We start from the raw sequence: 13704 nt of genomic DNA on the forward strand, positions 1-13704 counted from the left end.
AACAAGATAAGCATATAAATAATTTTAAAAGTAAATAATATTAAGCACAATTTAACTGCCAGTAAGAATAGAGGATGCTAATTTTTAGGAGTAAAGAAACTTTTAAAGTCTTTTACTATATCTTTATCTGATAATTAAAAAAAAATTTTTTTTTACGTATTTATTTATTTCACAGAGAAAGCCCAAGCAGGGGGAGCTGCAGAAGAGAGGGAGAAGCAGGCTCCCCGCTGAGCAGGGAGCCCCGGGACCCCCGATCATGACCTGTGTAGAAGGCAGAGGCTTAACCTGCTGATCCAGCCAGGAGCCCCTATTTAATAATCTTCTGATGTTGAGTTTGTTTTGTAAAGATTCAGACAAAACCCGTACACATAAAACCAAGAGGGAAACTCTAAACCACAAGCCTGGAGTCCAGAACTTCGTCCTGCCCCTCCGGCCCCGCCCTTCACTAAGCCCCGCCTCTTTGGGGCTTGACTCTTTAGCCTCAGCCAGCCTTCAGCCGGGGTCCTCTTTCCAGGATCCCGCCCCGGCTCGTTTGCTCGCGAGAATTCTTCGTCTCGTCGAATCGCAAAGCAGCTGCAGGAATGGGTGTCAGAGAAGACTCGCGAGACTTGGCTGGACCTCACCCTCCGCGACTCCTCCCCTCTCTCCCAGCGCTCTTTAGGGTCCAGCGTCCCCGGTTGCACGTGTAGTTGTTGTGGTTCAACCTCACGTGGCCGCGGCTGTGCCCGCGCTCTACGTCCGCCTTCAAGATGGCGGCGCTCACTGAATGGGGCTGCGACCTGCTGAACCTCGACTGATAGCCTGGACTGATAGCCGTGGAGGTGTCTGCGGGGCCATGGACCGGCCGGGGTTCACTGCTTCGCTGGTGGTGAGTGCTGGGCGGCAGGGTGGGCGCTGGGGTGCCAGAGTCTCGCAATGGAGCGCGTTGTGGCTTCTGTGCCCTACCGCTCTCTTCCGGTTTTGCGCGTTGAACCGTCCTGGGGTCACTGGTCACTCGGCAGGTCTGGCAGGGATCGCGGGGTTTCTGGGCCACCGCCAGGCCTTGTGTCACGGTTGTGTCACTCCTACCCGGACGACAGAAGGAGACGCGGGGCAGGCTGCCGGACAGTCTTCCGCAGGATGGTTTACCTAAAGAAGAAAAGAAGAGCGTCAGTTACATACTGTAACCACACTCTGGAGAACTGGGGAAATATATGTCACAAAACAAAAAGCGCTTACATCGCACAGACTCCTTCTTGTCCAGGACTGTGGTTTTCATTTAGCTTTATCTGTTTTCACTCTGGGAAAATGACCTATCTGTTCATTCATATATAAGAAATCTGCTTATTTTCTTTCAAGCGTTTTTGTAGGCGTGGATATAGTGATAAGAACAAATAGTTATGGAGCCAGTAAGATAGTAGTGTTTAATTTTTTTTTTAAGAAAAAAACTACAAAAATCAACATGTTTTCCTATCAAAAACAAAATCTAGGAACAAAAATTTCTATAATATTTTGAAGCTTCTGCCATGGCAGGTCCAGTAGGGATAGTATAGAGCAGTGAATACGGATTCGTCATTGTGGAAAAGTAGGCAAAACCAGTTTATTTTATTTTATTTTTAATTTAATTTATTTATTTGACAGATCACAAGTAGGCAGAGAGGCAGAGAGAGAGGAGGAAGCAGGTTCCCCGCTGAGCAGAGAGCCCGATGCGGGGTTCGGGGTTCGATCCCAGGACTCTGGGATCATGACCTGAGCCGGAGGCAGGGGCTTAACCCACTGAGCCACCCAGGCGCCCCCCAAAACAGTATTTTTTTTTTTTTAAGACAGCTTAAAAAAAAAAAAAACAACGCTCCCATGGAATAATGGAGGTTCGGTGGAATTTCTTCATTTAATTATTGAAGGTTTGTTGTTGCAGGTGTTGGAGATAACATGGTGAACAAGCTAGAGGTGCTCACATGGGTCAGGGGGTGGAGCTAGAATAGTAAAGTGACTGTTATTATAAATGACATGAGGGCTAGTTTCAGGGTGTTACAGAAAGGTGTGCAGGAGGGTGCCTTAGCCACACTTGTGGGGTGATGGTTTTAAATTTAGGTTTGCTGAGACCTGTGTAAACTAGGTTTTAAAGATCCAAAGAAATATGTTACCACTTTGAGGTTTTCCTCTGTGGCTAGAGAGACAGTGGTAGTAGTTTTGACAGTTAACATTATCCTGCCAGGAACTGGGGTAAGCTCTTCACGTACATCCGTTCTGACAAACAATTAAGTACTATCCTGGTTTTCCAATTGAGGAACTGAGGTACAGAGAGGTTAGGTAACGCCTCCAAAGTCACACAGGTGACATCTGTTTCACGTTATCTACGTGTTTTAGCTCAGATTCGAATCCAGGTGGTATAATGTGGGATTCTATGCCCATACACACTTCTGGATACGTTTCTGAGGTCAGCTGCCGTAGCTGTTGCTAAAAACAGGTCTGTGCCAGAGTTAACAAATGAGCAGTAGTTTTAGAATTTATTAAAGTATGGTACAAATGCCCAAAAATATACTTTTTTTCTTATTATAGTTACACAAGTTAAAACTAGGATCAAAAGGAGAAGTTTGTTTTTTTTTTAAGATTTTATTTATTTATTTGACAGACAGAGATCACAAGTAGGCAGAGAGGCAGACAGAAAGAGAGAGGGGGAAGCAGGCTCCCTGCTGAGCAGAGAGCCTGATGCAGGGCTGGATCCCAAGACCCTGAGATCCTGACCTGAGCCAAAGGCAGAGGCTTAACCCACTGAGCCACCCAGGCACCCCAAGAAAACAGACTCTTAACTATAGAGAACAAACTGATTGATGCTTCCAGAGGGGAGGTGGGTAGGGGATGGGAGAAATAGAAAAGGGAGATTAAGAGTACAACATAATTGTTGAATCACTGTATTGTACCCCTGAAACTAATACAACACTATATGTTAACTATACTGGAATTAGAATTTTTTATTATTTTTTTATTTTATTTTATTTTTTTAAATTTTTTATAAACATATATTTTTTTCCCCAGGGGTACAGGTCTGTGAATCGCCAGGTTTACACACTTCACAGCGCTCACCATAGCAGATACCCTCACCAATGTCCATAACCCCAACCCTCCTCTCCCAACCCCCCTCCCCCCAGCAACCCTCAGTTTGTTTTGTGAGATTAAGAGTCACTTATGGTTTGTCTCCCTCCCAATCCCATCTTGCTTCATTTACTCTTCTCCTACCCCCTTAACCCCCCATGTTGCATCTCCTCTCCCTCATATCAGGGAGATCATATGATAGTTGTCTTTCTCTGATTGACTTATTTCGCTAAGCACGATACCTTCTAGTTCTATCCACGTCGTCGCAAATGGCAAGATTTCATTTCTTTTGATGGCTGCATAGTATTCCATTGTGTATATATACCACATCTTCTTTATCCATTCGTCTGTTGATGGACATCTAGGTTCTTTCCATAGTTTGGCTATTGTAGACATTGCTGCTATAAACATTCGGGTGCACGTGCCCCTTCGGATCACTACGTTTGTATCTTTAGGGTAAATACCCAGCAGTGCAATTGCTGGGTCATAGGGTAGCTCTATTTTCAACATTTTGAGGAACCTCCATGCTGTTTTCCAGAGTGGTTGCACCAGCTTGCATTCCCACCAACAGTGTAGGAGGGTTCCCCTTTCTCCGCATCCTTGCCAGCATCTGTCATTTCCTGACTTGTTCATTTTAGCTATTCTGACTGGTGTGAGGTGATATCTCATTGTGGTTTTGATTTGTATTTCCCTGATGCCGAGTGATATGGAGCACTTTTTCATGTGTCTGTTGGCCATCTGGCTGTCTTCTTTGCAGAAATGTCTGTTCATGTCTTCTGCCCATTTCTTGATTGGATTATTTGTTCTTTGGGTGTTGAGTTTGCTAAGTTCTTTATAGATTCTGGACACTAGCCCTTTATCTGATATGTCGTTTGCAAATAGCTTCTCCCATTCTGTCAGTTGTCTTTTGGTTTTGTTAACTGTTTCCTTTGCTGTGCAAAAGCTTTTGTTCTTGATAAAATCCCAATAGTTCATTTTTGCCCTTGCTTCCCTTGCTTTTGGCGATGTTCCTAGGAAGATGTTGCTGCGGCTGAGGTCGAAGAGGTGACTGCCTGTGTTCTCCTCAAGGATTTTGATGGATTAAAAGGAGAAGTTTTGATGAAGTTAGAGTTCATGCACGTTAAAGAATGATTTCCTTTATTATGTACACAGTTTATCTGCCATGTATTTTGCCCATCGAACACTCTGATAGCCCTTGGAGGTATGGTGGCGAACAAACCAAACTCATATACTATTTAAGAAATGAACCGAGGGGCGCTCAGTTGGCTCAGTTGCTTAAGTGTCTGACTTCGGCTCATGTCATGATCTCGGCGTACTGGGATAGACCCCCTGTCATGCTCTCTGCTCAGCGGGGAGTCTGCTTGTCCCTCTCCCTCTGCCCCTCCCCCCACTTGTGTTTTCTCTCTCTCTCTCTCAAAATCTTTTTAAAATTTATTAAAAAAAAGAAATGAACTGCAGTGGGATAGAGTTAGAATAATATTGGAGAACCTGCCTGAGATGGAGTGGCCACGAAAGCCCCTGGGGAGGTGACATTAAATTAAGACATAAGGATAAGAAATCGAGAGACATTTTGTTGAGCAGCATGAAGGAAAACCTCAGGTGGAAAGAATTGAGGATGTTAAAGTGGTGGTTGGGGCCTAGTGGGTAAGGGTAGTGTGGCAGGGGTATATTGGAGAGGTAGAGAAAGTGAGCTGAAGTGAGTCTTTGTGGGCCATGGAAAGGATTTTGGATTTTATTTGAAGCAAATGGAAGCCATTAGAAAGTTCTGTTAACAAAGTAGTTCAGCAGTGGAGTGGCGCTTTTTTTTTTACCTCCAGGTTTGGAGTGGCTTTGAGGCAGGCTGAATGCTCCCGGGAGGGTTTTGTTTTGCTTGCTTATTACTCTTTTACTAGTGCCTGGCATTATATGGTTACTCAGCTTTACTTATTGAATGAATGAATGAATGAAAGGTAGATCTAAATGACTGCTGGTTTTGAAATTCTGATTCCGAGTATTAAATGAGATAATGTCAAACATGCAGTACAGAGCCTGGAAGCACACTCCCTAAAACTTAAGGAGGTGGATGGAAGGGTTGTAGAGTAAAATATGGGAAGAGCCTCCGGGATGTTAGTGTTCATTTAGCATGAATAGACTTTCCAAAAAAGACCTCAGAGTACAGAGACTGGTGCATACTTTTAGGAAAGCAGTTCGAAACTAAGTATTAGTAACTTAAAGATGTTCATAATATTTAAGTCAGTGAAGATAATGTAAAGCCACTTAAACATGAAACACAGGAATGGTTAGGTGAACGTTAAAAGATACATTTCATCAACTCTTCAGGGGCCATAAACAACAGTGCTTGTGAAGAGAATGCACTATACCATGGAAAATACTTAAAAAAGAGAAAAAAAATCTAACACCGCCCATAGGTACATCTTCATGCTTAATTAAAACTATAAAAAGTCTATTCCGTTCACTAAAAAAGGACTATTGAAGTTTCCCGAGATAATACACAATAATGTTGATAGTAGCATTATTTTTTGCCTCCTAGTTTTTTTAAATATAAAGAAGTACTTTATATTTTTGAAAATAACCACACCCTGTATTACATCTCTTTTCCTTCCTACCTGACTCTTCTCTCCCCTTCAGTACTTAACTGTTTCATTGTCCTTGTAGTTCATGAATTCATCTGGCTTGTTACTTGGATGAAACCAAAAACATCCCGTGGTAGTTACTTTTAACCTGTCCTAGGTTGTAGGGGAAAAAATCTTGGCAAGTGTGGGTACCGTGCAGTGTAAAGTGTAGGCGGTCTTGCTGGTAGCCTGGGTTGTCAAAAGGTGCAAGCAGAAACCATGCAGAGTGGTCCAAATAACTGATGAGAAAGCATATGATTCTTTAATGACCTCTAAAAATTCTTGTCAGTGTTAAATGACAGACTCTTACTGTTGATCGGAAATATGTAGCGAAGTGAAAAAAACAGTAAAGCTAATATTGAGAACATTGTAATTTAAAATATCAGAAACCAATAATCTATTTCTTCGTGAAAAATGTGTCAAAAGTAATTTGATCAGTGCTGGTCTTCTAGTCAGATAGCTTAAGATACAGACAAGCATCTTTTTGATGCTTTGGCAAAGTGTCCTACTGCTTTCTAAGGTTGGATCAACTTCCAGCATTTTATCCTGTGTGCTTTCAACCTTATGAAATCTCTCCAAGAGTTCCTTTAATGGGAGGACTTTTGCTGGCATCTCTTCCTCTGGGACATCTTCATCCTTTTGGTCATAGCCACTTTCCTCACTTATGTTGATAAGTTGGCCTTCACAGATTTCCTCTGACATGTGTCTGGAGTCGCTTAGACAGCGGTGTCCATATTCCCATGGCTGGCTGTGTGTTCTGTAACTTTATATTAGATTTGACCTTCACTTTCAGTGTTAGGACTTTTCATTTATTTGCTGCACTTTCATCTTTGTTGGCCAGTTTCCTCTTATGATTATCTGTTTTTGGAAAATGTCACTGTGTTAACTGTAATTTGAACCATGATGTTGGATGACTTGTGTTACTTGTGGGAATTAAAGTTCATGCATGTTTTTACTGTGTAAAGTAAGGACTGGCTGCTTGACTGTTCTTTTTAAGTTGTTTTCTTAGTGAGGTGGTTCTGGAAAAGCTTTTTCATACTCTTCATGTAGTAGTGTCCTCTCCCTGGGCCTGACCTTCTGCTAAGAACCATTGGCCGAATGTGGCCTGAGGGGAATGGCACAGGTAATGTTGCCAGGGCTTCTTAAGTGGGGTGAAAAAAAACAGAAGAAAAGAGAAGAATCAAGTATTGGACATACTTTTTTTTTTTTTTTAAAGATTTTATTTATTTGTCAGAGAGATCACAAGTAGGCAGAGAGGCAGGCAGAGAGAGAGGAAGGGAAGCAGGCTCCCCATTGAGCAGAGAGCCCGATGTGGGACTCGATCCCAGGACCCTGAGATCATGACCTGAGCCTAAGGCAGTGGCCTAACCCACTGAGCCACCCAGGCACCCAGTAATGGACATACTTTGAGGGAAGTTTTTGACATTCTTTGCCACATATCTTTCTTTTCTGGAAGGTTCCTTCCTAGTCTTCAATCTGGTATAAAGAGAAGTTAGTATCTGATGCTGAAGCATTATCTCCAGATGTATAGGGAATTATGCTTCCACATTTGCTAGGTTGCTTTGTGTGACTTTTTTCTTTATGGCATTTAAGTCAGAGGGAGCGGGTCTTTTTCTGCTTGTTTTTATGTTGAGCAGACAGTCACCTAGACACAAGTATATTGTAACTTTTGATCAGTCAGTGAAGCACGAGGGCACCCTCAGAGACCCACCAGTCATCTAGGACCACCGCTGAGAACCAGTGCTGTGATGGAAGCCTTTTTTCTGTGTCTCAAGTACCAGAAGATAAGACTACTTTTCCTTTCTCATTTCTCTTTCACTGTAGAAGGGGCTGCTGGGAGAGTTTTAGTATTTGATAACTGTAAAGGACTTGTTAATGTGCTTTTGTTACCACTTCCCAAACAAATGCTACATGTCGAAATAAACAGTTAATATTGAGAATATCTATGAGCCAGCATTTGAATGACATTAATGAAATGTCATAGAGGAGAGATAAAATTTGTACCTATAGTTTTCCCACCTCTACAAATTAAGTATCTTTTTTCTGTTCAATGAGACATATTTATCAGCCTTTGCTCTGGTACTTGGGAAGAGTGCCTCAAAGATACGGTCCCGGCCTTCATGGATTTACAGTCAAATAGGAGGCAGACATTAAAAAGAAAATGAGGGGCACCTGGGTATGTCAGTGGGTTAAAGCCTCTGCCTTCGGCTCAGGTCATGATCCCAGGGTTCTGGAATGGAGGCCCCATATCAGGCTGCCTGCTCAGCGGGGAGCCTGCTCTCCCTCTCCCACTCCCCCTGCTTGTGTTCCCTTTTCTCGCTGTGTCTATCTCTGTCAAATAAATAAATAAAATCTTAAAAAAAAAAAAAAAAGAAAATGAAACACAAATTAGCTATGCAGTGGCAAGGAGTGATTAAAAAGTAACCATTTCCTGAGCATTTTAAAATGTGCCTCTGCAGGTTTTTCATAGCCCAAGTCATGTAGTTACAATTTTTGTATTCTGCTTCTAAAAATTAAACCCATAAATTCAAACCTAATGGTCACAAAGTTGAACATAAATATTCCTCAAATTTTAAAGTTGGTGCTGACTTGTTCCTGCCATGCATTGCATGATTTCACTTTGTGTGGAGTGTGTCCATGCGTGATTCTTGTCCAGAGAGCAGGGTTGGAGGAGACATTGCAATTCATTATTACTAATGAAAGACTTGAATTTATGTGTTCTATATATATGTATGAGATTTAATATGTGAACATAATCTTCAGTCTCTGCTAAGCCTTTTTTTTCTTTGAAGATTTTATTTATTTGAGAGAGAGAGCAAGCACAAGCAGGGGAGAAGCAGAGGGAGAGAGAAAGGGAGAAGCAACTCTCCGCTGAGCAGGGAGCCGGATGTGGGACTTGATCCCAGGACCGCAGGATCACGACCTGAGTCAGAGGCAGACGCCCAACTGACTGAGCCACCCAGGCACCCTCTATTAAGCCTTTTTGATGGGTTTTAATATTGTCATGTCAGAAATACTGCATCAGGAAACACTGAATGATATTTATAGTAACATTAAAAATAATAACTCATGTTTGTTGATAAATGATGAAGGCTGGCATTTTGCAGTGTTTACAGGCATTTCCAGCTTTTTATTACAACAGTAAGCATATAACAGGCTCACTCTTAATTTCGTATAATCTCAGTTGTGAAAAACTCTATGAAGTATAGGTACTTTTATTTTCCCATTTGATGCATGAAGAAGTCTAGACTTGGGGTGAAAGAGCTTTCCTAAGGAGACTCAGTTGAGACTGGCTGAAGCTACGTCTGTCTGTCTGATGTCAAAGCTGTGTTCTTAGCAGTTAATCTGAAAGAATTTCTGGAGAAATGGAAAGGATTCTCAAGTCAAATTCTAGAACCAATTACTGTGTTCTTGAGAAAAGCCTTAAAATAGTGAGCTGACACAGCCTTTTCCATCAGGAGGTGAGGGTGCACAGAATTTCAGGAGAAGTCATCCTGAGTAGACCACAAAGCTGTCAGTGTCAATGTGGAATGGTAAGTAGCAGACAGCACTGGCTTGCAGTGGTCCCAAGTGCTCTGCCAAACCACAACAGGGACAATTAAAGAGGGATGGCCTGTTTTCATCTTATTATGAAGGATTTTCTCGTCATCTCACATTTCCATTTGATTCAAAGCAGCAAACAGGTGCAGAAGCCCTGCTGCTTAGGAGGTTCCGGGTTAGATATTTAGGAGAACAAAGGTGACTGACACGGGTTCTGTTCTGAAGGATCTCAATGTCCGCTCAGACACAGTGGTTAGTAACGAAAGTGAAATATAAACGGAGTTATATGGGAGAGTCAAGGAAGTAGCATGTAATTCTTTTTTTTTTTTTTTTTTAAGATATTATTTATTTATTTGAGAGAGAGAGCGTGAGAGGAGAAAGGTCAGCAGGAGAAGCAGCCTTCCCACTGAGCCGGGAACCTGCTGTGGGACTCGATCCTGGGACTCCAGGATCACGACCTGAGCTGAAGGCAGTAGCCCAACCAGCTGAGCCACCCAGGTGCCCCAAAATGGCAAGCTTTCTTAAAGCCTTATTCTTTTTCTTTTTTCCTTTTTTAAAAGACTTTATTTGTCAGAAAGAGAGAGCACAAGCAGGGGGAGCAGCAGACAGAGCAGCAGACTTCCCGGTGAGCAGGGAGCCCAATGCGGGACTTGATCCCAGGACCCTGGGATCATGACCCATGCCAAGGGCAGCCGCTTAACTGACTGAGCCACCCAGGCATCCCAAGTAGCATGTAATTCTGACTGGGAGCTTGGGAAGGGCCTTAGAGGCGATGTGGCATTTGGTCATAGCCTTAACAGTGGATAGGATTTTGGGAGGTGTGTATATGTATGTACGTAGGTGTGGTGGCAGGGGAGTAGGTCTGCTGTCGACAGGAGACAAAGGGCAGAGGAAGGACATTCCACTCTAAGCAGGAGGGCAGAAGTAAGAAGTTCTAGGACATGTCTGGGAAACAGGTTGGGTGAGGCTCATGGTCTGTAAGAGGATATAGAATGAAGCTGGATAGGTAGTTTAGGGTCCATGGGTCAAGGTTCTTAGTTACCTCTTATTAAGTGCCTACTATATACCACATGTAGCTAGGGAATTAGGATTTTTTTTTTTGTAGGTATTCATTTGGAAAAGCTTTACTTTTCTATGTTTATAATACTCATTACAAAATTGGAACATTACAAAAATTAGCCAGATAGCAAAAATACTACTCATCCAGAATTTCTTGCCATAGAGGTAATGACTTGTAGCAATTCAGTGTGTATGCTTCCAGACTTCTAGTTATGCATATATTCCAATCAGTACGCAGTACACAGTTCTTTGAAAGGTGAGATGATACAGCATATATTTTCTAGCGTATTTGATTGATTTAAAAAGATAACATTTTCTGTGCCAGTGTGTTCAGATTGACCTCATTCTTTTAAGGTCTGTGTAGCAATCCATTACTCAGAGATAACATAATTTATCTAATAAGTTTCCAAGGATGGACCATTAGGTTATTTCCATTTTTTTTTAAAGATTTTATTTATTTATTTGACAGTCAGAAATCACAAGTAGGCAGAGAGGCAGGCAGAGAGAGAGGGGGAAGCAGGCTCCCCGCTGAGCAGGGAGCTCGATGTGGGGCTCGATCCCAGGATCCTGGGATCATGACCTGAGCCGAAGGCAGAGGCTTTAACCCACTGAGCCACCCAGGCACCCCAGGTTATTTCCATTTTCTAAAAGATTTTATTTATTTATTTGTCAGGGAGAGAGTGCACAAACAGGGGGAGTGGGAGGTAGAGGGAGAAGCAGGTTGCCTACTGAACACAAAGCCTGATGTGGGACTTGATTCCAGGACCCGGAGATCATGACCTGAGCCAAAGGCAGACACTGAACCAACTGAGCCACCCAGGCATCCCTGTTTCCAGGGTTTTTACTGTTACAAGTAATGCTATAGTAAACCATCTTGTATATTTATGCACTACTACTGTGGAAGAAATGTTTAGAAATAAAATCACAGGATCAAGGCTTTATAATTTAAAATTTCCATTTTGCCAAATTGTCCTTCAGGAGCTTATAATGTATTTATTTACTTGACAGGGAGAGAGACAGTGAGAGAGGGAGCACAAGGAGAGGGAGTAGGAGAGTGGGAGTAGGAGAAGCAGGCTTCCCATAGAGTAGGGAGCTGGAAAAATGACTCCATCCCAGGACTCTGGGATTATGACCTGAGCCGAAGGCAGACCCTTAATGACTGAGCCACTGAGGCACCCCTAATTTGTTTCCCTTAATAGTGCCTATAACTCTTCTTATTTTTAACCTTTTCTGATTTATTGGGGGAAAGTTTTAGTTTTGTTGATCATTGATGATGGGGAAGCAATATATTCATAATTTTGTTGGCTATTTATATTTTTCTTCTGTGAATTGCATAGTCCTGTTTTTGCCGTTTGTTTTTAATTCAGTGTACCTGTTTAAGGTTGATTTGTAGTAACTTCTAACATAGAGATAGTAGCTTTTCATTAGGGTCATTGATTCATTCTTTAAGTAGTTATTGAGTGTCTACTATATACTGTGGAGGCCAAGAAAAACAAGGCTGTACCCACCTCGAGTCTAGCCCAATTTCCAGAGACAAATAACTCAGTTCCTTAAGCCCTAATGTCCCCCTCCCCTCCATAAACAAAACTGAAGGAGGCTGAGGTAGAAGGAAAAGTAAATAAAGTTAAATTTCTTCTAAACCCAAATCTTACTAACAAGGACGCTTGATAGCAAGAATGTGACATTCCACCAGGAAACTCCCAATTGTCTTCATGCTGGTGCCTCATTAAAGGGAAAAACGGCCTTGGCTTGATAGTAACCAGGCCTTCAATATCCTGACAGTCTTCTTTACCCTGCTAGCCCTTCTGAACAACCCCTTTGTCCTCACCCACCGCTGAGTCCACCCCTACTCTGCTTTTAAAAACTCTGACTGTAATCTGGCTCGGGGTCCAAGTCCCTACTCCACTGTGTCGGGTATCCTTGAGCCCAAGCTAAAGCTTGTCAAATAAACCCTCACGTGATTGCATCGGTGCTTGGCTCCTTGGTGGTCTCTCAGATGCGAAAACTGGGGCACAACATTACTAGTGCTGGTAACATACTGATTAACAAAACAGGTATGGATATTACAGTCTGATGGGAGGCACAGACATTGAAGAAATGGTCAGATGCTCAACTGTAGAATTAAAATTGTGATCAGCACAAGCAAGCAAGAGGGTCTAAACCTAGACTGGGAGATTAGGGAGCATCTGTACACAGTCCTAGAAATGAGGAAGATCAGATGACTTGGAGGAAAAGAGAGAGCAAGATGGCAAGAAGGTGCCAAGCAAAAGGCAGTGGCGGTGGAGATGAGCGGTTGATGGGGTCCTGAACTGCAGAACCTTGTAGGCTGTACTATGATTTTGTTCTTTATCCTAAGGGCTCTTGGAAAGTTTGGGTGATTTACAGGCTGGGGAGTGGCAAGATGAAATTGACATTTGCATTTCATGAAGCTGATGCTGCCATTAGTGTAGGGGGGCCAGGAGCACTGGAAAGATTGTGAATCTTGCTGGGGAAGAAAGACAAGTATGCCAGGAAGCAGAGGCAGCTCTTGTCTCTGAGGCAGAGACACTAGCGGCTGCCTTGTGGAGAAGGCCAAGGAGGGATGTTCCTCAGGGAACCCATGTCAAGGGTTTGACTGGTTCTTAGCTGTTGTTCAGGCCAGTGTCCTGTGATTTTGCTTAGTTAAATTAGACAGGTGGTTCGGTTTGGGTCTGTAGTCAAGCAGCAGTGATTTTTTTTTTTTTTTCTGTTCTTGTGCCAGCCTCCTTTTGAAAAATAAAGGTCTTATAGTATGCAGTCTTGACTTTTTTCAACTCCCAGAGTAATTTCAAAGCACTCATTAGATATTTCCTCTCTACAGCCTGCCGGCATTTTACATTTCTGAAGCTAGAGGCATATTTTATATCAAGGGCTCAGTAAATTGTTATGTTGTAGTGAGGCTTGCTGGTTATTGGGGTTATGTTCTGTATATTTGGATTTTGTCTAGTTCTTAACTACAGTTTTCAGTGTAAGCTACCACAAATTTTGAAACTTATTTTGGTGAGAGAAAGTGTGCATGTGCATGCGAGCAGGGAGGAAAGGAGGGAGGAGAGGGAGAAAGAATGTGAAGCAGATTCCGAGTTCATCCCAGAGCCTGATGTGATATGACCCATGAGATCATGACCTGAGCCGAAACCAAGAGCCAGACACTTACCTGATCCACTCAGGCACACCTGCCTGATGACCTTTTTGATAAATGGTCATAAGTAAAACAAATTTCTTAGACTAAAGAATAAAGGAATTTGATGGAGTTCCTTATATCCAACTGATAAAAGGGTTGGGCATTTTGAACATAATTATGGACAAAACAGTATTAATATAAAATTATAAGCACTCCTAAAAGTTTTTGTTTAAATCTTAAATATGTTGCTGTGTGGCTAAATATATGTTTTTTTTTTTTTTT

General features: G+C 42.4%; 1 protein-coding gene across 3 annotated transcripts in view; it reads left to right on the forward strand.

Annotated features, from left to right (window-relative positions):
* The first annotated feature begins 653 nt into the window (after nucleotides 1-653).
* Nucleotides 654-13704, forward strand: part of SLC25A26 (solute carrier family 25 member 26) — a 129475-nt gene continuing 116424 nt past the window's right edge. The window contains exon 1 of one of the 3 annotated variants that reach the window (XM_032867346.1): nucleotides 654-868. In XM_032867346.1, the coding sequence (XP_032723237.1) occupies nucleotides 767-868 (102 nt within the window). In that variant the 5' untranslated portion in view covers nucleotides 654-766. The remainder of the gene's footprint in view (nucleotides 869-13704) is intronic. The other 2 variants (XM_032867345.1, XM_032867344.1) reach the window with 2 other exon arrangements.

Source organism: Lontra canadensis, unplaced genomic scaffold, assembly GCF_010015895.1.
Source record: "Lontra canadensis isolate GAN:19392208 unplaced genomic scaffold, GSC_riverotter_1.0 scaffold34, whole genome shotgun sequence".
Taxonomy (NCBI): domain Eukaryota; kingdom Metazoa; phylum Chordata; class Mammalia; order Carnivora; family Mustelidae; genus Lontra; species Lontra canadensis.